At 38.5% G+C, this 22556-nt stretch overlaps 11 protein-coding genes across 11 annotated transcripts; 5 read left to right on the forward strand and 6 right to left on the reverse strand. All coding sequences in view use genetic code 12, as the record gives it.

Annotated features, from left to right (window-relative positions):
• Positions 1 to 803: 803 nt before the first annotated feature.
• Positions 804 to 2987, forward strand: CPAR2_403190 (uncharacterized protein; the record flags this gene model as incomplete). The annotated part of the gene is made up of 1 exon (XM_036811220.1): positions 804 to 2987. The coding sequence occupies one exon, from the start codon at positions 804 to 806 to the stop codon at positions 2985 to 2987; it is 2184 nt and encodes a 727-aa protein (XP_036667679.1).
• Positions 2988 to 3289: 302 nt separating this feature from the next.
• On the reverse strand, positions 3290 to 5143 carry CPAR2_403200 (uncharacterized protein; the record flags this gene model as incomplete). The annotated part of the gene is made up of 1 exon (XM_036811221.1): positions 3290 to 5143. The coding sequence occupies one exon, from the start codon at positions 5141 to 5143 to the stop codon at positions 3290 to 3292; it is 1854 nt and encodes a 617-aa protein (XP_036667680.1).
• A 204-nt stretch (positions 5144 to 5347) lies between these two features.
• Positions 5348 to 5872, reverse strand: AHP1 (thioredoxin peroxidase; the record flags this gene model as incomplete). Its single annotated transcript, XM_036811222.1, has 1 exon — positions 5348 to 5872. The coding sequence occupies one exon, from the start codon at positions 5870 to 5872 to the stop codon at positions 5348 to 5350; it is 525 nt and encodes a 174-aa protein (XP_036667681.1).
• A 1864-nt stretch (positions 5873 to 7736) lies between these two features.
• Positions 7737 to 9905, forward strand: CPAR2_403220 (sodium:solute symporter family protein; the record flags this gene model as incomplete). The annotated part of the gene is made up of 1 exon (XM_036811224.1): positions 7737 to 9905. One exon carries the CDS (start codon positions 7737 to 7739, stop codon positions 9903 to 9905), a length of 2169 nt encoding a protein of 722 aa, XP_036667682.1.
• Positions 9906 to 12446: 2541 nt separating this feature from the next.
• CPAR2_403240 (mannose-ethanolamine phosphotransferase) lies at positions 12447 to 13196 on the reverse strand (the record flags this gene model as incomplete). Its single annotated transcript, XM_036811225.1, has 1 exon — positions 12447 to 13196. The coding sequence occupies one exon, from the start codon at positions 13194 to 13196 to the stop codon at positions 12447 to 12449; it is 750 nt and encodes a 249-aa protein (XP_036667683.1).
• Positions 13197 to 13302: 106 nt separating this feature from the next.
• On the forward strand, positions 13303 to 17307 carry CPAR2_403250 (cleavage/polyadenylation factor CFT1; the record flags this gene model as incomplete). Its single annotated transcript, XM_036811226.1, has 1 exon — positions 13303 to 17307. The coding sequence occupies one exon, from the start codon at positions 13303 to 13305 to the stop codon at positions 17305 to 17307; it is 4005 nt and encodes a 1334-aa protein (XP_036667684.1).
• Positions 17308 to 17388: 81 nt separating this feature from the next.
• Positions 17389 to 18702, reverse strand: PGA38 (Pga38p; the record flags this gene model as incomplete). The annotated part of the gene is made up of 1 exon (XM_036811227.1): positions 17389 to 18702. One exon carries the CDS (start codon positions 18700 to 18702, stop codon positions 17389 to 17391), a length of 1314 nt encoding a protein of 437 aa, XP_036667685.1.
• A 528-nt stretch (positions 18703 to 19230) lies between these two features.
• CPAR2_403270 (uncharacterized protein) lies at positions 19231 to 20145 on the forward strand (the record flags this gene model as incomplete). The annotated part of the gene is made up of 1 exon (XM_036811228.1): positions 19231 to 20145. The coding sequence occupies one exon, from the start codon at positions 19231 to 19233 to the stop codon at positions 20143 to 20145; it is 915 nt and encodes a 304-aa protein (XP_036667686.1).
• Positions 20146 to 20352: 207 nt separating this feature from the next.
• Positions 20353 to 20991, forward strand: CPAR2_403280 (uncharacterized protein; the record flags this gene model as incomplete). The annotated part of the gene is made up of 1 exon (XM_036811229.1): positions 20353 to 20991. One exon carries the CDS (start codon positions 20353 to 20355, stop codon positions 20989 to 20991), a length of 639 nt encoding a protein of 212 aa, XP_036667687.1.
• Positions 20992 to 21072: 81 nt separating this feature from the next.
• On the reverse strand, positions 21073 to 21807 carry CPAR2_403290 (proteasome core particle subunit beta 6; the record flags this gene model as incomplete). Its single annotated transcript, XM_036811230.1, has 1 exon — positions 21073 to 21807. One exon carries the CDS (start codon positions 21805 to 21807, stop codon positions 21073 to 21075), a length of 735 nt encoding a protein of 244 aa, XP_036667688.1.
• A 216-nt stretch (positions 21808 to 22023) lies between these two features.
• Positions 22024 to 22335, reverse strand: TIM13 (protein translocase subunit; the record flags this gene model as incomplete). The annotated part of the gene is made up of 1 exon (XM_036811231.1): positions 22024 to 22335. One exon carries the CDS (start codon positions 22333 to 22335, stop codon positions 22024 to 22026), a length of 312 nt encoding a protein of 103 aa, XP_036667689.1.
• Between the last annotated feature and the right edge of the window lie 221 nt (positions 22336 to 22556).

A 22556-nucleotide genomic window follows, 5' to 3' on the forward strand; every position in this document is an offset into this window, starting at 1 on the left:
ATGAGGTTCATCTTGAAACTTAGTGTTCTGACATAGCATTGGTTTTGCAACTGAAAACGTTCTAGATTCTTTTCAATGCTCCCTGCATTGTCTATTGTTGTTGTTTAGTTTATTTCGGAACATCGTTTGAGTTGAGGGAGAAGCGGAACAAATGGATTTAACGGATCATCAATTCGTGTTTGTTTTAGTTTTGGGTAAGGCTATATTTAGTTAAGGGTTCTAGAGCCTGCACAAAGTACTCGGTAATGGTATATACGTTGTTATGGTGTTTTTTTCTCCGCGTTTTGATAAAAAACGCAGATCATATATAGATTTTGTATTTGTAAATTTATCTCTGTTGGGTAAACAAACAAACAAAGGAAGAAATGAGGACTATTTTTAAAATTAGAAATACGTCAACAATAAACAGATCGCCATTTTTTTTCTTTTCTTTTCTTTTGTTCCTCTTTAATGGAGTTTAGGTGGATATAGGAATACGTTTGAGGCTTGGGTTTCTTGGCCAGTGTTGTGATCATCTGTTTTTACGTTGCTATAGTTGCTTACAACAACACTAACACTACCCTTCCTTCCCTTGCCATGGCCGCGTGGTCACTATAATCTAGTGTTTTATGGAGTCGGGGTTTATTGATTGTGGCACTAAGCTTCAGGGTTTTGCATATGGGTGTAAATGGTCAAGAATCCGAAGGTCATACAATTTGAGAATCAATATAAATACCTTTAGAAGTTCACTAATCATGATGTTGAAATGGATCCAAAGTTTCCCCCTACTTCAATAACGTTCCCAGTAATTCCTATTCAAAGCAATGCAGTTATCAAATATTCTCGCTTTTTCCACTTGGATCGTGATTGGTTCCACTTTTGCCATTAGACGCCGTGATACAACGTCTGGTGCTCCATCCCTTTCAGTTGATTTACCCCCAGGAACAACAACTAGTTCAGTACCACCAGTTTCATTGCCATCACCTATCTCAAGTGACACTGTACCACCAGTTTCGTTTCCTTCACCAATTTCAACTGACACAATTCCACCAGTCTCATTGCCATCACCCATTTCAAGCGATTCTGTTCCACCAATCTCATTACCTTCACCCATTTCAAGTGATTCTGTTCCACCAATCTCATTACCGTCACCCATTTCAAGTGATTCTGTTCCACCAATTTCATTACCGTCACCCATTTCAAGCGATTCTGTTCCACCAATTTCTTTACCATCGCCAACGTCGATTTCTTTTAGTTCATCTCCAACATTTTCGTTACCAACATTGACTGCATCTATCCCAACGGTTTCCTTCAGTGATTCAGTTGCTCCACCTGGTTCAGAGCCACCTACAGATAGCCCAACAACTGATGATTCTCATCCAACTCACTCATGGCCCTCTCACTCGTGGCCCTCTCACTCATGGCCTTCACACTCGTGGCCATCACACTCATGGCCATCACACTCGTGGCCATCACACTCATGGCCATCACACTCGTGGCCATCACACTCATGGCCATCACACTCGTGGCCATCACACTCATGGCCATCACACTCATGGCCATCACACTCGTGGCCTTCACATTCACACTCCCCCCCACCAGATGAATCAACCACTACTGTCACAACCACAGAAATAACAACTACTACTTGTCACCAAGACAAGTGCCATCCAACTACCATCACTACTGGTGTCACAACAATCACAAAAACTGATACTACATATACCACTTGGTGCCCTATTGAAACAGAGACAATTACGGTTCCTTCAACCACAATTGAAACAACCTGTATCACTATCACTGAATGTGACCACCATGGATGTACTACTAAGCCGGTGACAACGGGTGTGACCACCGTCACTGAAACTGAAACTACATACACGACATGGTGCCCAATTCCCACAGAAACTGTTACTATTCCAGAGACCACAATTGTGACAATAACTGAGTGTGAGTACGACCAATGTACCACCAAGCCAGTCACTACTGGTGTCACTACAATCACAGAGGTTGAAACAACTTATGTCACTTGGTGTCCATTGCCAACTGAAACAGTGACTATACCAGAAACAACAATCGTTACTGTGACAAAATGTGAGAACGACGTATGTACAACAGTCCCTGTTACCACTGGTGTAACTACAATTACGGAAATTGAAACGACATACACCACTTGGTGTCCATTACCTACCACGGACACAATAACAATTCCGGAAACCACCGTTGTCACTGTGACATGGTGTGATTATGGCGAATGTACCACTGCTGAAGTTACCACTGGTATAACCACAGTTACCGACGATTGGACAACCTACACCACGTGGTGTCCAATAACGACCACCACCACAACTGAGCATCCTCCTCCACCACCGCCTTCATCAGTTCCATCACAACCACCGGAAGAGACGACTGAAACTGAGATCCAAACAACCACAATAACCATCACTTCTTGTTCAGACTACGAATGTACTCCTGTTGAAATCACTACAGGTGTTACAACTGTTACTGAATATGATACTACTTACACCACTTATTGTCCCTTGCCGGAAACAACAATTACTCTTGTTCCACCAAATGATCCCACAGTTTGGAGTCCAACCGAGACAATTCCACTCCCACCAGATGAGACTACAATCACTCTTGATCCACCGGAAATCCCTAGTGTTTCCCTCCCTGACCCATCATCTGATCCAGAAGTTCCATCCTCTGATACAAAGATTCCATCGACACACCTTACAGATGAACATCCTACAGACTCAACTGACCTCACCGGTATTCCAACGGGTATTACCTTGACTCCATATCCATCTGATGACACTACTACTTGGGACACGTTTGAAACGCCTTCTAGTGAATCTGGAATTTTTACAATTTTGCCAATTTCCGAATCAGATGCTGTTGAAGCTAGAGATGTGAACCAGGAAGTTGCAACAGTAGCAAACGCCGGTTCATATAATGAATTATCATTCGTTGCTGGAGCTTTAGCCATAGGTGCTTTATTGGTCTAGTGTTATTAAAAAAAAAAGATAAAATTAAAAAAAGGGTTTTATTTTGCTTGATTTTCAATTCTGCTTGGATGCTCTTCGGTCTTCACTTTATGCTTTTAGTGGTGGAGAAGGTTTGAGCTAGAACAATTGTTTTTGCAATTGATTATATATATTGTTCATTTGGGATACATTCGGTTACATTATTTTATATATTTTACTTGAGAATAAACAATTTCGGTTATAATCTTGGTCAAGGATCTTGCTTAAATATTGCTTGATTTTGTGTTTGAAACATATTGTTACATGTATCGATTCAACTAACTCTACAAATATATATCATCATTTATATCATATACTTTCATCTCCTCTCTATCAGCACCACTTGCATCTTTACTTTCACTCACTTGCTCTGACTCGGTCACACCCACACTATCTTCAACATTAAATTCATCAACCAACAATTTAAACTTGTTTTGTAATTGTACAGCATTTATATCACTTATTCCATACACCTTGATATTACCTATTCTCACATTTCGAGAAAACTTGAAATAGATATCCTTTCCATGAATTTGGTAGTTGACAAATCGGACGGGCAACTTGATATGATTGATACCCGGTTGTATTTGACTTGATTTAATGTATTTGAATTTACAGGCTTTCGTATTATGACCAACGGAATCTTCAACTTTAGGAAACTTTAATTTATCAAACCCGGATCTTGTGTATGGCTTGAAACCAATGGAGACGTGCACTGGACTTTTTGCATCATCATTTTCCAATTGAATCAAGATATCGGTGGGAATTACTGATGTACTTAGACGTATCCCGATTTCGTAGCCACCTTGCCATGAAATGTCGTCCTCTAAAAGTACATGGATTGCATTGTTATGATCTTGAAGCCCCTTGGCAAATATGATCCATCCATACCACATCTTTTGCAACAAGTTGTGTTTATCCAAATCTGATGTTAAAAATCCAAGTATACGTGAGCCTTGATTATAGTCAGCATAATTGACAAGTTTTGATCCTTTTGAAACAAAATCAAGCATGGAATTGATCCAAACTTTGTCACTAGTAGAACGACTCTTTTGTCTCGGATCTGTTGTGATTGTATCGTTTACAATATTTAATCCATCGAGGATCTTATCGACATTTGCCTCTACTTTTTGAGCGACTGAGTCAATTGATTGTGAAATGGTTTGATCAACGTATTCCTTTAATTCGTCAACATTGTCTAGCTTCTTTTCTTGTTTAATTGCCTTTAGCTTATCATTAATGTAGGATTGACTGTACGAATCAAGAAACAGATTCAAAAACTGATGAAACTGAGGAGATAATTGCACTTGTCCATGCTTTAGATATATCAATTTTTCAGTATCTGCAGTTGGCAGAGACTTGATCAAATCTTCAATATTTGAATTTATGCGGTCCAATGTGGATTCTGTTTGGCGTTGAAGTTGCAGCAAGGATAGGTCAAGATGATCTACCCTTGTGTTTATTGCAGCAACATCCACTTCGGGGCCAGCTACAGCCAGTGGTTTATTATTTAGCATCATAATCAAAATCACGAATAAAACTGTCACATATGCGATTGTAAACCCAAGACAGGTCTTCGAGCGCATTGTTGTAGATTTACGTATAGATGAAATCTCTTTATCTAGACTGCTCGTATCTTGTTGTTCTTTATAATCAATTGACTTTTTCAACCTTGGTGATTCAATCACATGTATATGACTTGTTCCATTAGAAAGCCCTCGTTTGTAGTCCAGATATTTCCACTCCTCACTTTCTTCATCATCTGAAGTCTCATTATATGTCTCGTCATCGCTTAACACATAGTCATCGTCGTCCTCCTCAACGTAATCATTGTCGTATTGATTGTTGATGAACTTTAAATATGATTCATTCAACTCCTTTTCGTCAACATCCTCTTGCACGCCATTCAATGTCATTGATATTTCTTCTTCAACTTGAGGCCTTGTAATTCCATCCCGACGATGTAGTTGTTCATCAGTTTCTGTCGTGCTGTCCGAATTTTGATACCTACCAAGGTTAATTGCTTTTCTAGGTGATCTTAGTGGATTGGATTTCCCAATCATATGTTTCAAGTGTATGGAATGTTCGTCATCGGTGTCACCAATATATCTTGGCAATCTAGAGAACGAGGATGACATTGGTTGTTGATTGCAAAGATCTTATGACAAAGTGTAAACAAGGATGTGGAATTTGCGCTTTGTGGAACGCGAAAAGTATAATTTTTTTTTTTTTTTTAAATTCAGATGAAGAGCAATTTACTGGATCTTCATAGCCTATCTAAAATATACCAATCGACATTTATGCTTTAATTTTATTACTCAACTATCTACCTATCAGCACATCTACAACTTTTTAAGCAAAGTATCAACACTGGAAATATCAGTGAAATCACCATCGTCTTCGTTGGCCAAGTAAACGACTTCACCATCCTTGACGATAACAGCATATCTTTGTAATCTCTTGCCCAAACCAGCATTGCTCAAATCCAAGACATAGTCTTCACCCAATTGGCTGGATATCTTACCTTCCGGGTCAGTGGCGAACACAACATAGTTATCTTCATTCTTGTAACCAACTGCTTTACCAAATGCAGACAACACAAATGGATCATTGACGGATAATACAATAACTCTCTTGACCCCCTTACTCTTCAATTTATCGGCGTTTTTAATGTAATCAGGAATGTGTTTGAGGGAACATGTTGGGGTGAAAGCTCCAGGGATAGCAGTGATGACAACAGTCCCATCTTTGAACTCCTCTGCCAAGTCAAGTGGTTTTGGAGCTCCAGCTTTCAAAACATCCGAGTGTTCGTTGTCGTATGGGACGTATTTTGGTTTAACATCAGTAGGGAATTTTTGGCCAGCCATAGTTGATTATACAGTATTTGTGTGTATGTGTAGGTTTATATGAATTAAGAATGAAAAAGAAATGTCAATTGAAAACCAATGACAACAGAGGAGGTGAATGGGTATTTATATCTTGAAGAAATCAAATGGAAGTTGGTGAGTCCAGATTTTCTTATAGTTACAATTGCTTTGTAAGTCTCCTTATGTGATTCTAGCCTCTCTCCTTTGGTATTTGTAATGAAAATGCAAATTTACACAAAAACAGGTCCTGCGTAAATTGCTTTCCCCGATTACATCATACACTTCTTGAGTAAAGACATGTCTAGTTACATAATCTTACTAGTTACACAGAGCATAGTAATTTAGTCAGCAGGTGAATGCACTAGAACTTGCTATAAGCATCTACATCGAATTGTTCAGGATATAAGGTACTGATTTTGATAATTCGGATGTAATCATTGTTTAACTACTTTTCCGTTTCACGTGACTTCGGTGGTATATAGGCACGTGATCTAGAACGATACCAGGTCAAATATGGCGAAGCTTTCACGACAAGGGTATGTTTGTCGTTCTCTATTATTCAAGCTTATTTAGTAACCCATGAAAGCAAGTTCATTTACTACCGTAGCTGCAGATATCAGTTTTAATTACTGTCTATCACACCTGATTCTTTGAATGCAAACAACTCTATTAGATATACAATAACGCACCCCCATTACTCATTATCAGAATCAGCCGGCAACTACAATTTGTATCATGATTCTTAGACTATGCCTTGTTTAACGTAATGGATGAATAACAGTCTTGTCTAAGACCTAGACCACCCATTTCTCTTTCTCCTTTTCCTTTTCACCTCGCATCCGTAATCCAGTCGGAAAGAAGATTAACCAAGTACAAAATATTCCGTATTATAATATACCCAGGGCAGCAGAAACAATATAGTTTATCACCACCTTGAGCTTTTGATCCTCTTTGTCACAATATTCTCTGGGCATAGAAAGTTGCTTCACGTCTCGAAAGGGAACCTGTTGGACTTGCGCTTGGTGGTGAAAGTTTCGGTATATGGCATCCCCCGCATACAATTAATGTACTTTGAAGATTCCTTTTGAGTTTCATTTCACCACCCATATCCAATCTATCTATAAGCAATTGTACCGAATTTGGCAACATTTACCCACTGGCCGATGATCTTACTCGGTATCGCATTAATGATTCTCGAGCGCCTGAATGTAACCAACTCTGAGCTTCACCATTTTGAGTTCAAGAACCTTATTTGGTATCTAAATAGCTAATCATAATTTTATGCACCAGCCCCACAAAAGATTGAACTAAAAAGAGCGACGCTTTCCGTAAAATCCACTTGCCTTATCCAGTGACACTAAAACTGATCGCCTTTTGCGTATAGCCGTATTCAGATTATATATGTTATCTGCATCTCCGAAGGTTATTTGATTCGTTTCAAAACTCCATGTTTTTAAGCTTTCTCTTTTTCTTTGTTTAAGCTTGCAAACTTTATTGTTCTCGACTAAGCTATTATTCTGAACCACCACAAATATGACTAGAGAATAACCGTTATGTTACATTTTGATGTACTATCTCGTATCTGTTGGTGATTAAGGAGGCATGCGGGCCACGATGATTCGGAACCCCAGTTCCACTCTCCAATGTCAAATAGAGAGACAGTTATTTCAAATGTGGAGACCCATCGTTCTTGAATTCTGCGGTATTCAAAGTACATAAGTGATTTTTGAAGAGATGAGTCCAAATATAAACTCTTGTGGTTCCTCTCCATTCACCTGAAAGGCGTTCAGAACCATCAACCTGTGTGAAGTTTACATTATAACCACCCTAGCGCCATTTGGTGTTCAATTTTTTTCCACTAGCCATGGCTGATACTGATTTTATTCCATTGCCACAAAGTGCCGGATATGCCGTCCTTGTTGGTTTGGGTGGTGTGTTTGCCGTGGGAATGATGCTCACCACTTATTTACTTAAACGATATAATAAAGAAATCATCACTGCGGAAGAGTTTGCAACTGCTGGGAGATCTGTTAAGTCGGGGTTAATCAGTGCCGCTGTAGTTTCATCATGGACTTGGGCTGCTACTTTGCTAACATCAAGCACACAGGTGTACAAGAATGGGGTTTTTGGCTCGTGTGGATACGCGTTTGGTGCCACTGCTCAGATTACATTATTCGCTACATTGGCAATCAAGGCTAAAGAAAGGGCTCCTCTGGCTAGAACATATATGGAGATTATCAGAGCAAGATATGGTGCACCTGCACACACTGTTTATATCATTTGGGGTCTAGCAACTAATTTCATGGTCACAATCATGTTAATCACTGGTGGTGCAGCTACTGTTCGTGACTTGACTGGAATGCATCCAGTGGCCTCGTGTTTATTGATTGGTCTCTCGCCAACTGTTTACTCAGTATTTGGTGGTATCAAAGCTACTATTTTGACAGACTATGCTCATACCGTTGTCTTGCTTATTATTATTCTTGTCTTTGGGTTCGTCACGTGGGCGACAAGCCCGGTGTTGGGATCACCAGGAGTAGTTTGGGACTTGGTTACCAGAGCAGGAGAGCTATATCCAGTGGAAGGTAATCATGAAGGTTCGTATTTGACAATTCATTCACGATCAGGTGGAATCTTTTTCGTCATAACAATTGCGAGTGCTTTTGGAAATGTGTTTTTAGATAATGGATACTATAATAAAGCTTTTGCAGCTAACCCTGCGTCGGCTTACAAGGGATATATTTTGGGATCATTGGCATGGCTTCCAATACCAGCATTTTGTTCATTGACCATGGGATTGGCCGGATTGGCTCTTGAGCGTACAGAACAATGGCCATTAAAAAGACCCATGACTCCTGAAGAGGTTGCTGCTGGTTTGGTGTTGCCAAATACTGCTTCAGCTTTATTGGGTAAAAGTGGTGCTGTTTTGAGTTTGATTGTAACCTACATGGCTTGTACCAGTGCTATGTCATCTGAATTGATTTCTGTTTCAACCATTGTCACATATGACATATACCGAACCTATATCCATCCTACTGCGACAGGTAAAAAATTGATATTCATCTCCCATATCAGTTGTGGTGTATTTGCTTACTTTATGGCGGCAATTTCAATTGGACTTTACTATGGTAACGTATCTTTGGGTTTCTTGTATGAATTAATGGGTATTCTTTCTGGAGGAGCAGTAATGGGTTCTGTGATGACTATATTGTCATCAAAGCAAAACTGGCAAGCTATTACATTTTCACCCCCAATTGCAATGAGTTTGGCAATCATGTCTTGGTTAGTAGTTTGCAAGACTAAATTTGGAAGCATTACGTACGATAACTTGTTTCAAGATGATGCCATGTTGACTGGTAATGTTGTATCCTTGCTCTTCCCATTGATTACAATTCCGTTATTCACCTTCATTTTCAAACCTCAAAATTTTGACTGGAAGTTGTTGGAAACAAGAATTACAAAGGTGGATGAAACTGAGGAGTTGATGGAAGCCACAGGTAAAAGACATCGTGATAACGAAAAGTTAAATCCCGTCATGTCCGATATATCTGTTATTGCTAGCAACTTGGCCGAGAGCAGGCGTGCAAAGTATTCCCAAGATCAAATGCAATTACACAAGGCATTCAAAACTACCGCCATTGTGTGTGTGGTTGTTACCATTTGTTTGGTAATTCTTTTCCCAATGCCATTGTATGGAAGCAAGTACATTTTCTCCAAAAAGTTTTTTACTGGATGGGTTTGCGTATTCTTTATTTGGACGTTTTACACAGTATTCCAAGTTGGCATTTATCCAATTTGGGAGGGCAGAGCAACACTATTTCACATGGCGAGAGGAATTTACTGGGATTGCACTGGTCAATCTCACAAGTTGTATGAATGGCAGGATTCTCACCCCGAGGATTTGCATGCGGTGCAATCCCAGATTATTGCTCAGTTGTCTCAAGAAAATAGTGCTGGGGCTCCGGAGGTGTTTGAATCATCAGTTGCCAACGACTCACGTATAGATTATCAATTATCTGACGAAAAGAAATGAAGTTTATGAACCATATGGAGAACATTGCGTTATGTATTGTAAACGTTTGTCTTGCTATATCTCTTTATTGCGACATCGTTTCTAGTGTACACGTCTACAGTATTCTAAGAAATTATGCTGAACAGTGAAACACGCTTGATCGGAACAGTGGCTGACCTTTGCGAAATTTGTTGCATCAATCAAACCAAAAATCACACAAAAAAACCAGTGGGTTGGAATTTTGCAACCAAAACCGTCTTCTCCGCTCAACAAAGACAGTGTTGCTTAACACGGTCTACCATACAACTAGCCTATTTCCTGTCGAAATGAAGAATTTACTTAGCTCCACCACTTTTATGTTTTTCTTATCTTATCAATGTTTCTGCCCCGGGTGTATGAATAGGGAAACTAGGAGGTTCGCTTTTTTTCAAATCCTTCAAGCATAATTGTCCGTGACTCTTTATATAGATCAGAATGGTTCATGGGTTCATCATCCATTTCTGATAGTGCCCCTAGTTAATTTGCCTTCTCATGCGTTGGAGGACATTTTCAACCAGTTTAATCAATATCAATGTTGCCCCTAGCGCCATTACATTCTTGCTTGTGCACAATAACAAAGTAAAAATTATACAGTAACATATTCGTATACCGATCACCCCGGTTCAAAGAAACACTTTTGTGCGCAACCGACAACATCTTGCTCACATTTCAGTACCCTAAAACAATCAATAACCTAAAAAGTAACAAGTACACCATTATTTCAACCAACACTCTCGAAAATTACCTTTCGAGAATGCACAAGGATGAAAAAATTGCACAATTCGAAGCTAGACATTTTCAATATATCAAAATATGGGAAATTGTTCAGCATTGTTGGTGTGAGTTTTGTTTTAAGTTTCTCGACCGATTTCTGTTGTATTTGAAAACCTAAAGATTAAAAGCATTTCTTTACCCGCATAGAAGCCCCTACAATCATGCATTGATTGAAGACTTCGGAATCACGAATCTTCATCTTCGAATTGAAGACTTTGTCAACGTTTTTGAGCATGTCGAAAATTTGCATGTTGTTGTTTTTGAATTGGCGCGTGACTATTCACTGCTGAAGGAAGCCAATCTCAACTTTCATTCGTCGTTAAAGTTACGAAAGATGAAATTGCTTGGTCTTCGCAAGAGCTTTTGTTGATAAAGAGCTCTTATTTTCCAGCCATGAATGCTCAATTTTTGCAACTTGCCTGCTAATATGCCAAGATTTATCCTCAACCAGCCTAATCAACATGACGTGTTGGATTTGGCTCCTTTGCATTCTAATTTCGCTGCAATTGCGAAAGCAAAACTTTACCGCCAGCTTTACATTTACCCATATTATCAAGTTCGGTCACTATTCGACTCTCAATGTCAAAAAGAAGCAGAATTTAGGTATCACAGGAATTAACATGAATTTGCGCCAACTGTGTGACGATTTCAAAAGAAGATAAACCAAAAGGAATATTAAAAAACCAGTATCAACCAAAGCAATAAAACACCATTTGGCATACAGAATAACTTTTGAGCATTTGCTACAGGATGAAATTAAGCTGTTCACCGAATTTGTGAGGATGGGTTCGCAATTTCTCAATGTCGATCGTGATATGTTCACCCAAGAAATATCAAGGCGGTTGGCAAGGACCATAAAGAAGCACGTGAAAAAACTATTTAACAGGGTTTGACAAGAATTGGGCGATGATGACCTTTTCGTTCATGACGTTTCTAATGTGATAGAATTTGCCCTCATCACAATAATGGATTTAAGGGTCTACGACCAAGTCAAACACTAACAAGTTCAAAATACTCGCGCTAAATTATGGGCGCTATGTTGTTAGTCACCAAAATTCTTCGACTGATTCGGCAAATACATTTTTGCAATTTTCTTTGGGACGAGATTCGGAAATTTTCCAAATTCTCATTTATGAACTTCTCCGAAAACAAAGTGCGAATTCTGATATTTACTGAGGTATGGAATGTGGAATTCTTATTCATCACTTTTGGAAAAAAGGGGGGGGGGAGGGCGTGGTTAAAGATCAAGAAAAGGTGCCCATAGCGGGAACTTTTGTCAAACCTGATTTTGATATAATTTTGCCAAATGTTATTTACTCAGTGTAATTAAAGTAGGTCGAACTCAATAACTGGACCCTAAAGTTCGAGTACCAACGAAATGTTATCACCTAAATATTGATTTCATTGCCAGCAGACAGAACTGATATTAGTTTCTTGTTAACTCCAGATTTGCTTTTGGGAGTTATTGCCAGGGATGCATATCCAAGTGTTGAGCATGATGATATCGTTCTAGAATATGATAAAGTCGATGGTAACGTAAATGTTGTTTCCCAATATCATTTGCTACTTCAATAATCAAAGCCTCGAAACTTGACTCTACAACAAGTGTCTAAGCTTGAAAAAGCGTTGCCGATAGTATATTCGATTGATTCATTGCATTTTCTAAATACTTACTTTCCAGTGTGTAGCATTAATTTCAATAGCCATGCAAATTCTTCTCTTCGCAAGTTCCAATACATCAAGCACTGTCTACTTTCTGAACCATGCGTTGACCAACAATGATAGCACGCTTCCCAATATACCCCCAATATACGCACCCACCAACAATGTAATTGGCCATTGCTGCCATGGTCGATCCCAATCCAACGGTATAGGTATCACCCCCAACCAACATCCACCTAGTGTCAACAAAATTTGTGATAAAATAGGATGCCCAAAGATGGTAAAGTACAAACGGTCTTGATGAAATAGTAATTTGAACTGTTTAAAATCTAATGAGTATAGGACTAGCAACGGATTGAAAACCAATTGTGATAAGTGCAATGCCAAGCAAGCTGTCTTGAAAGTGTAATTGTAGACAGGAGCCCCCAACAAGACTACAGCTGCATACAATGGAACAGCCAATATCAAACTAACTAGCATACTAGAAGTTACTAATAGTGGAATGTTTGTCAGTTTCGACTTTCGAGATGTATTCTTTGCTAATATGTACATGTACGCCACTTGAATTGGTAAACTCGTGATAAATCCTTTGAGCATAACAGATTCCACATTCTCTGTTATTCCATAATGAAACAATCCACTTAGTATTAGTAAATTGTGAAGCGGAAGGGCCACAAGATTACTCTTCAATTGGGGTACCTGAGACACCATCTTTGCTGATGTTTGTTTGAGATCACCACCACTTACTGGTTCCCCTGATGCATCTTGAATAAATGATACCGTTTTCTTAACAGTTGTGGGTCTCGTTTTTTGACTTTGTTGTCCCACTCTTTTCATCTTGTCGATGGTTTGTGGTTACCGAGAGATGTTTTTTTGTTGGAGTAAAGAAAAAAAATTTAGTGCAATCCAATTCAACCAAAGAGTTCCATATCGTTCAATTGGAATGGATGCGTACCAGGAGTTTCTAGACCCCTCCCGAATCGGTTGCTGTATTGGGTGCAACTTCATATCCCCTACTAAAAAACACTTGGTGGTGGCAAAGAGCTCTTTATTACAAATATTTGAAACTATACTTTTGAAACTGTCGACACCTACAAAACCTCAGTATCAATTGAAACTCGTTGAGCAGTTTAAACTTCAAGGAACTGTAACAGGATTGAAACCGTTACGTACATCTGAGAATCCTCAGCTAGACTATATTATTGTTTCTACAAAGTATGCAAAATTTTCAATAATCAAATGGAACCATCAATTGCATAGTATATCAACTGTTTCGTTGCATTATTATGAGAACTGCATTCAACATTCAACATTCGAGAAGTTGGCAATCTCAGACTTGATAGTGGAACCAACTTACAGTTCGGTATCATGTCTTCGATATAAGAACCTTTTGTGTTTTTTGCCGTTTGAGGGTGTCAATGATCACGATGATGATGATGATGATGATGATGATGACGACGACACTGACGACGAAAAAGGTGTGGCCGAAAATGTAGCTGGAGTCGATAAGCTGAACGGTGCTTCTAACGATAACCAACCATTCTACGACTCGAGCTTCATCATAGATGCAGGCACTCTTGAATCTTCTGTTGACTCTGTTCTTGATTTGCAATTTCTTCACCACTATCAAGAGACTACAATTGCTATATTGTCATCAAAGTCGAACTCATGGGCAGGAAACTTGATCAAAAATAAAGATAACGTTCAATTTCAAGTGATGACTTTAGACATTCAATCGAAATCAACCTTGCCGGTATTCACCATTGACAATTTACCTTACGACATAGATAGAATCATTCCGTTATCTAAACCACTAAACGGATGTCTCTTGCTTGGATGTAATGAAATAATTCATGTGGATAATGGAGGTATTGCAAAGCGAATCGCGGTCAATGCTTTCACATCATTGATAACGGCCTCAGTGAAAAGCTATCAAGATGAAAGTGAATTGAATTTAAAATTGGAAGATTGTTCAATTGTACCCATTCCCGAAGATCATCGAGTTTTGCTTATACTAGCCACTGGTGAATTTTACTTTTTAAACTTTGAACTTGATGGGAAGTCCATCAAGCGAATCCATCTTGAAGCAGTAGAACAGAAGGCGTACGATGCAATAAAGTTGACATATTCAGGAGAGGTTGCGACATTGGATAACAATTTGCTATTCTTTGCCAACATGAATGGTGATAGCCCGTTGGTAGAGATAAAGTATTCGAGCTCGGCAAAAGTTGTTGAAAAGCAGGTACTCGACAAAAAGGAGGAAGATTCAGATGAGGAAGATCTTTACAATGAAGATGAAGAAGGGGAAGAGCAAAAGGTTATGAGAAAGTCTCACATTGAATTTAAATTGCATGATCTGCTTATCAACAATGGTCCCGTCTCATCCTTCACCTTAGGATTGTGCTCGAAAGAAAAATTTAAATCGAATTTACCAAATCCAAACTACAATGAAGTGTCAATCATCAGTAACTCTGGAAGCAATGATCAATCAGCTCTCAATGTTATTGTACCCACTATTCAACCACAAATATCATCTTCCTTAACATTCTCCCAAGTCAACCGTATGTGGAATTTGAATCAAAAATATCTCATTACGTCTGATGACAAGAATGAAAAGTCAGAGATTTTTCAAATCGAAAGATCGTACAAAAGGATGAAGTCCAAAGATTTTGTCAACAATGAGTTGACTATAAATGTTCATGAGTTGAACAATGGGAAATACATCCTTCAAATTACTCCAAAACAAATCATTCTATTCGACACCAAGTTCAAGAAAAAGTTATCACTTACTGAAGAGATCAAGGAGGATGAGATATTGAGTAGCACTTTGCGTGACGAATTGTTGATGATTTTTCTCGCCAGTGGTGACGTCATGATATTCTCCATCAATACGTACAATGAATCTTACTCAAAAGTGAAGATTCCGAAACTTTTAGAGGACACCATTATCACCACAGGATACATCACAAGCTCGCATTTGTTGAATGCAGTGCTGAAAAATATAGATCTTTTGACAAACTCAAGAAAGAGGCGTCACAGCTCGATCCAACCTGCAACACCAATCAATGTGGAACCACCCAAAACTACAAAGCAAAAGATTTTTGTTTTGGTCACTGGTGACAACAGAATTGTGGCATTTAACAGACATCACAATGAGAAATGTTTCCAATTGGATACTGTTGGCAAATTTAGTGATATTTTGCTGTTAAATTTCTTTGATATAGAGCAATCACCACCAGATCCATTCATCAAGCAGGTGATTTTGAACGAATTGGGAGACAAGTACCACAAGGAGGAGTATCTCACAATATTGACGATTGGTGGTGAAGTGTGGATGTACAAGTTATTTTATGATGGTGAAAACTATTTTTTCAAGAAGGAAAAAGATTTGAAAATCACAGGTGCACCTGAAAATGCATTCAATTTAGGAACAATGGTTGAAAGAAGATTGGTGTATTTTCCAAATTTAAATGGTTACACGACAATTTTCGTCACGGGTGTAATTCCGTTTCTCATAATCAAGTCTTGTCATTCCATTCCTCGGATATACCAATTTTCCAAAATACCAGCAGTATCTGTATCGGCATTTTCTGATTCTAAAATCAAGAATGGACTTATATTTCTCGACAATAATCAAAATGCTCGTATATGCGAGTTGTCATGGGACTATAGTTATGAGTTTAATTTGCCGATTAGAAAGGTACATATAGGCGAACTGATCAAATCTGTCGCCTATCATGAACAATCAGACACTGTGGTTATATCTACTTTCAAAGAAATTCCGTACGACTGCGTTGATGAAGAAGGTAAGCCAATTGCTGGTGCTCTCAAAGATAAACCTCCTGCGACCTCATTCAAAGGGTCTATCAAATTGGTATCTCCTTATAATTGGAAAGTCATTGATACAGTAGAGTTACTGGATAATGAAGTTGGTATGTCAATAAAATCGATGGTTCTTGACGTCGGGTCATCGCTAAAAAAGTTTAAGACCAAGCGAGAATACATTGTTATTGGAACAAGCAAATTGAGAATGGAAGATCTTGCGGCCAATGGATCATTCAAAATCTATGACATTATTGATATTATTCCAGAACCTGGTAAACCAGAAACTAACCACAAGTTCAAGGAGATTTTCCAGGAAGATACAAAAGGAGCAGTGACTAGTATTTGTGATCTAAGTGGAAGATTCTTAGTTGGTCAAGGTCAAAAAGTGATTGTTAGGGATTTGGAGGATGATGGTGTTGTTCCTGTTGCCTTTTTAGACACACCGGTTTATGTTTCAGAGGCAAAGAGCTTTGGGAATATTTTTCTCTTGGGTGATGCTTTGAAAAGCATTTGGCTTGTTGGATTTGAAGCTGACCCATTCAGAATGGTTATGCTTGGTAAGGATCGACAACATCTACATGTTGAATGTGCTGATTTCATCGTCAAGGATGAGGAAATTTTCATTTTGGTGGCAGATATAAATAATGGCTTACATTTGATACAATTTGACCCTGATGATCCCAAATCAATTAATGGTACAATCTTGGTCAACAAGGCGTCATTTGAAACTAATTCGCAAACGACTTGTTTGCGGTCGGTACCCAAAGATGAAGCGGGCGATTATCAGACAATTGGGTCAACCATAGACGGTGCATTTTTCAACGTATTCCCTGTCAATGAATCAACTTATAGACGAATGTATATTGTTCAGCAACAAATTTCCGATAAGGAGTTTCATCATTGTGGATTGAATCCAAGGTTGAATCGATTTGGTGGTGCTATACAGATTAGAGATAGTGATACCAATGCTAAGCCTATTTTAGACTATAATTTGATTCGGGAGTTTGCTAAATTAAATCTTGATAGACAACGGAATATTGCTACAAAGATAAACATCAAAGGTCTGGCTCATGACATATGGAAAGATTTGATTGAGCTTGAGTATTCGTTGGAGGATTTTTGAATACAGACCACTTAAATAAGGAGTTAACATCCATTAGAAATATCTTTATTATTACAATTGTATTATACACTCTAACTTTTACTATATCATCAACATCAATACTGAGATAGCTACTGTGATGAATCCCGTAGCACCAGATACCGACATAGCGGCACCTTCATAAGTATTTATACTAGGCGATTCGCTTGTGGTTGAGGTGGACTCGTTAGCAACAGTCTCTTGGGACGTTGCTTGTTGTTGTTCCACACTTGGGGTCTCGGTAACAATATTGTCTGTAATTACATTAACAGTTGCTTGTGATTTGGATTTGGTTGAAGTGGCGCTGGTTTCTGGTTTGGCAACTTCAGTGGATGTGGCTGGTGCTTCGGTTGATTCTTGAGGTATCTCAGTTGATGATTTTGGTGCTTCAGAATGTGGTACTTCAGAATGTGGTACTTCAGAATGTGGTGCTTCAGAATGTGGTGCTTCAGAATGTGGTGCTTCAGAATGTGGTGCTTCAGAATGTGGTACTTCAGAATGTGGTGCTTCAGAATGTGGTGCTTCAGAATGTGATGCGGTAGTTGTTGTTGATGGCTCAGAAACTTCTGTCAATGGACAATAGGTGGTGTATACCGTGTCCAATTCACTAATAATTTTCACACCAGTAGTCTTTGGAACTTCTGAACATTTGTTTTCAGAGCAAGAAGTTATGGTGACCAAGGTGGTCAAGTATTGTGTTTGAGGTTGAAGTGGGGCTGCAGTGGTGGTGGTGGCTAAGCTTTTAGCTTCATCACTTCCGTTTGAAGAGGCAATTGAAGTAGTCGACTCCTTTGATGTGGTTGATTCTTCAGATACTTTCGATTCCTTTGGAGCTGTTGTCTCTTTGGATATACTTTGAGGAGATTCGGTGGTGGAAGTTTCTCTAGCCTCAGAGTGTGTTTCAGTAGCTCCTTTGCCAGCATTAGATTGGTAGAATGATGAAGTTTCAGGAGTTGACTGTTCTGTCGCACTAGCTTCAGTTGGCTCAACAGGGACACCAGTAGTTATAACCGTCAAGATACCATCAATAGTGGTAGTGTATGTCGTCAATTTTCCTACATCAGTAGTGACATAACATTGTCCATTTGAATCGCAAACTGTACGTGTGATATCAACGGCATTGGTAGCATATGCGGTTTCGTATTGGTATGATATCTTTTTGGTCTTGCTGGTAGTTTCAGAAGCACTTGTCACTGGGATTGAGCTATTTCCATAATAACCTCCCGAAAGTGCTGAAGAAGGTAAGACAGGCACGTCTGATGAAGTTGATGATGACGAACAAGTTGATGAAATAGTTGTTGATCTTATAGTTATAGCATCAGAGGCAGCAGCAGTAGCAGCAGCAACAAATGCACTTATTGTAAACGCACCTCTCATTTGTTTTCTCGTAGTGAGTTTGGTGTAAAATTGTTTGGTTGGTGAGAATATGGGTCAATCCTTTTGTAGTACTTCAAAGACAATGCCAACTATTTATAATAATCGTCAGGATAAGCAACTGAACAAGCCAATTTTGAATTGGCATATTATCTAAGTGGCTACCCTGGCTGGTTATGCCTAATTGGGTTACTCATGTACATTGGGGTAGCTGTTGGATACATGATGCAGTGTAAAAACAGGAAAAATGGAAAGATGGCTGGTAGTTCCAAAGCGTAGTGACACAAAACCTGTCTTGGTCATTATTTTTGTTCTGGCTGGTTGATCCGAATCGGGAATCACGTGAGGCTCATTTATCATCGTTTCCTTCATTCATCTCAACGCCTAATTTTAGTTGTCTTACTGAAACGAAGCTTCCATTGCAGCATCCACTTGTCTCGGCTTTAGAAGATTGACGTTTTACGAGGCGGGTATTGTTCTCAAATTTGGTTACAGCTGGTCAGATATTACAAAGCATATCGAGATTACAAGATGAAGTATTTTCCAGCAACACCACTACTACTACTATTGTGGTTGTTCACATGCACTACAAAAGTCTATTCACAATGTGACCCATCAACATACATGAAGGAATTTGATGATTCTGAAATACAACCCACGTTGGAAAGAGCCACCTATTCTTTGATTTACTTTTATTCCGATTCATGCAAATATTGCCAACTTTTCAATCCAGTGTTTGAGAATTTATGTACCTTGTACAATAGTGATAGTGAAACCACCAAGTTCCAGATCTTGAAAACAAATGCTAGAGTCAATAAGAAACTAGGCAAACTTTTCACAATACAACACTATCCCACTTTGAAATTACTACATTATCCATCAAAACAGATGTTGGAATATGAAGGGGGGCGGGATTTGCACTCATTGATTGATTACATTGACTTAAAGACTACGGTTAAACCCAACTACGACAATTTCCAATCTAAAGTGAAATACGTTAATGATTTGCAGGATTTATTGGAAGGAGGAGATAAAGATAAAGTGGTGATTTTCTTGATGAGTCATTTGGTTGATTGGAAAGACTGTCATTTTCCTGCTCATTACATTCAAAGAATTGCACATCTGCATAAAGACATTGATTTTTACGTTTACCACGGCGATGATTCAAACAGTTCGGAATTGTTGCCCCAATTTGGCGTTAGTCATTTCCCAAGTATGGTCTACATCAGAAACGGTAAATTCAAATCTCTCAATACAGAGCAGTTAGCATATCAAACAAATGAAAAGTTTGATGGTGACAAGATAGTGGCATTTATTGAATCAATAGATGCGGATGGTTTCATGTGGCGGTCTATAGAGCCAGTGAATCAAGATCAAATCACTAATGACAATCCATTAGATGATGGATATGAATCTGATGATGATATAGAGCATATAGAATTGTGACAAAACACTGAGTATGTTGGACGTCTTTTATTCCTTTTGCTTCTCTAATGGTTATTCACGTTTTATTCCTGCATATAGGACTGCACTCTTTCTTTTCGTTTTTGAAATTGACGTGTTGAAAAAAAAAGCCAAAAACAGAATAGAATAAAGCCAACAGCATTCAACCGGTAGTGAACTTATCTGATCATCATCGCACCACATCCAACCATGAACATCTTTAGATTCTTTGGAGATCTTTCACATCTTGCAAGTCGATTCATACTATTATACGCCATTGAATCAAACCGGTCAATCAATGGTCTTTCCTTAAAGACACAAGTGTTATATGTCATTGTTTTTGTCACTAGATACCTTGATTTATTCACTAAATACTATTCTTTTTATAACACATTGTTCAAAATTGTGTTTATTGCCAGTTCCATATACACGGTGTATGTTATGGTTTACAAGTACCAAAAGAGTATACAAAACCATGTTGATACTTTTCCCATTCGGTATTTAATTGGTGGTGCAGCCTTGGCAAGTTTGATATTCACTCACAAGTATACTTTTGGTGAAGTGATTTGGAGTTTTAGTTTATGGTTGGAAGCAGTTGCCATTTTACCTCAATTGTTTATATTGCAAAGAACTGGAGAAGCGGAGAACATCACTACTCATTATATTTTCGCATTGGGAATTTATCGTGCTTTATATATACCAAATTGGATTTATAGATATTTTGCTGAGGGTCATTTTGATTATATTTCTGTGCTTGCTGGTATTTTACAAACGGCAGTTTATTCAGATTTCTTTTACATTTACTACACCAAAGTCATGAAGGGAAAGAAATTTGAATTGCCTGTATAGAAAGGGAGAAGAGGAAGGGGTGTATATTTTTCTTTTTGAAATGTGAATACATAGTAAAAAGGCTCTATGTGACTCCTGCTTTTAATCCCTCTTCAATGGGAAGTATTCGGTTCTGACACCATCCTTCGTTACAATCAAAATTTCCAATCCATCACCAACATAAATGTGTCTTTCACCAGCAGAGTTGAATGCATCTCGTACTAATTGTATAACTTCCTCCAATGACAAGTATTTCAATGGTTTCTTTTCCTTTCCATCGGTACCTGGTACAAATTGATTTTTAAAATTGACTTGATTATCCAAAAACGGCATAATTAAACTAGCAGCAGCACCTCCGGCTCTACATTGTTCTCTTTCATAACTTCCAACTGGATCATATGAATACACTGCTCCTTTACCTTCTTCATCCAATCCAGCAATCAATGTACTCACGTAGTATGGGAAAAACCTTTTCCCGTACAAAAGATGTTGAATGTACCTAGCGGCACTACTTATTTCCAATTTTCTATTACCATTATCAAACTTGTACCATGTAAACGCTTGTTTAAATTTATCAAGCAAGGCAACTCCGTCAGCAGCAAACCCATTGGCGGTCATTAATATGTTATCTCCAACATTGTGAATCTTGGGTTCGTATCTTGATTGTATGGAATATCCTTCAACCTGTCTAGTATCACCTGCTAAAACAGCAAAATCTTCACCAGCAATTCCCAATACCGTTCCTCCATTGTCTGAATATGGGTTGAATCTGTGTTCAATTGGAACAGAATGAATCTCTGCCGAGTATTCAGATGCAACTGTGGTTTGTGCTGACATTGTACAATATAGTTGAGATGTAATACAATGATACTGGGTTCTGTGAAGTTTTGAAATCGTTTGCCACTACAAAAAAAGTCGTTAATGGAGCGGTGCGCTACCTTGTACATGATTAAAGCGAAGCCTACTTACGTAAAGACACAACCAAAGCACCTAGTTTCATAAATTGTCTATTTACATCTTGCTCATTATAGAGGATCGTTATCTATTGAGCTTTCACGACTGATTTTGAATCCTAGCAATATACGCCCTCGAGATGGTATTCCAAGATCTCATGTACTTTTCCCTACATTGAGCAATACAAGTCTCTTGTACACTATCAAACAGAGCTTGTGGAGTATCAACACATTTGTCAAAACAGTTTTCCGTTATCGTTCTTACCAACTCAGTGGCATTGGCAATTGCCAATTCCTGACTGATTTGGTTTTGTATATCTTGTTTAATCTTTTGGCTATCCGACGAAATAACAGGTTGAGCAGCTGTGGCTTTAGCAGGAGCCAGTGATGGTGCAGAGCTCCAAAATGGCATGATATGATAAAATGTGAACTTTAGTTTGTGTCTAGGGGTGGTTGATTATGCGATGTGTTATCTCAGCGTTTACTTTTGAAAAATTTGTTTCTCTCTCTCTCTTTTCAATTGCCTTTTCCTTTGGTGCGCTGATGTTTTATACCCGAGGAAGTAAGTCACGTGAACCACGTCTCTTATCTTTTTTTTGCTATTTTTAAAATAACAATACAAACATAACAACT

This window comes from Candida parapsilosis, contig 006372 (assembly GCF_000182765.1).
Source record: "Candida parapsilosis strain CDC317 annotated contig 006372".
NCBI lineage: Eukaryota > Fungi > Ascomycota > Pichiomycetes > Serinales > Debaryomycetaceae > Lodderomyces > Lodderomyces parapsilosis.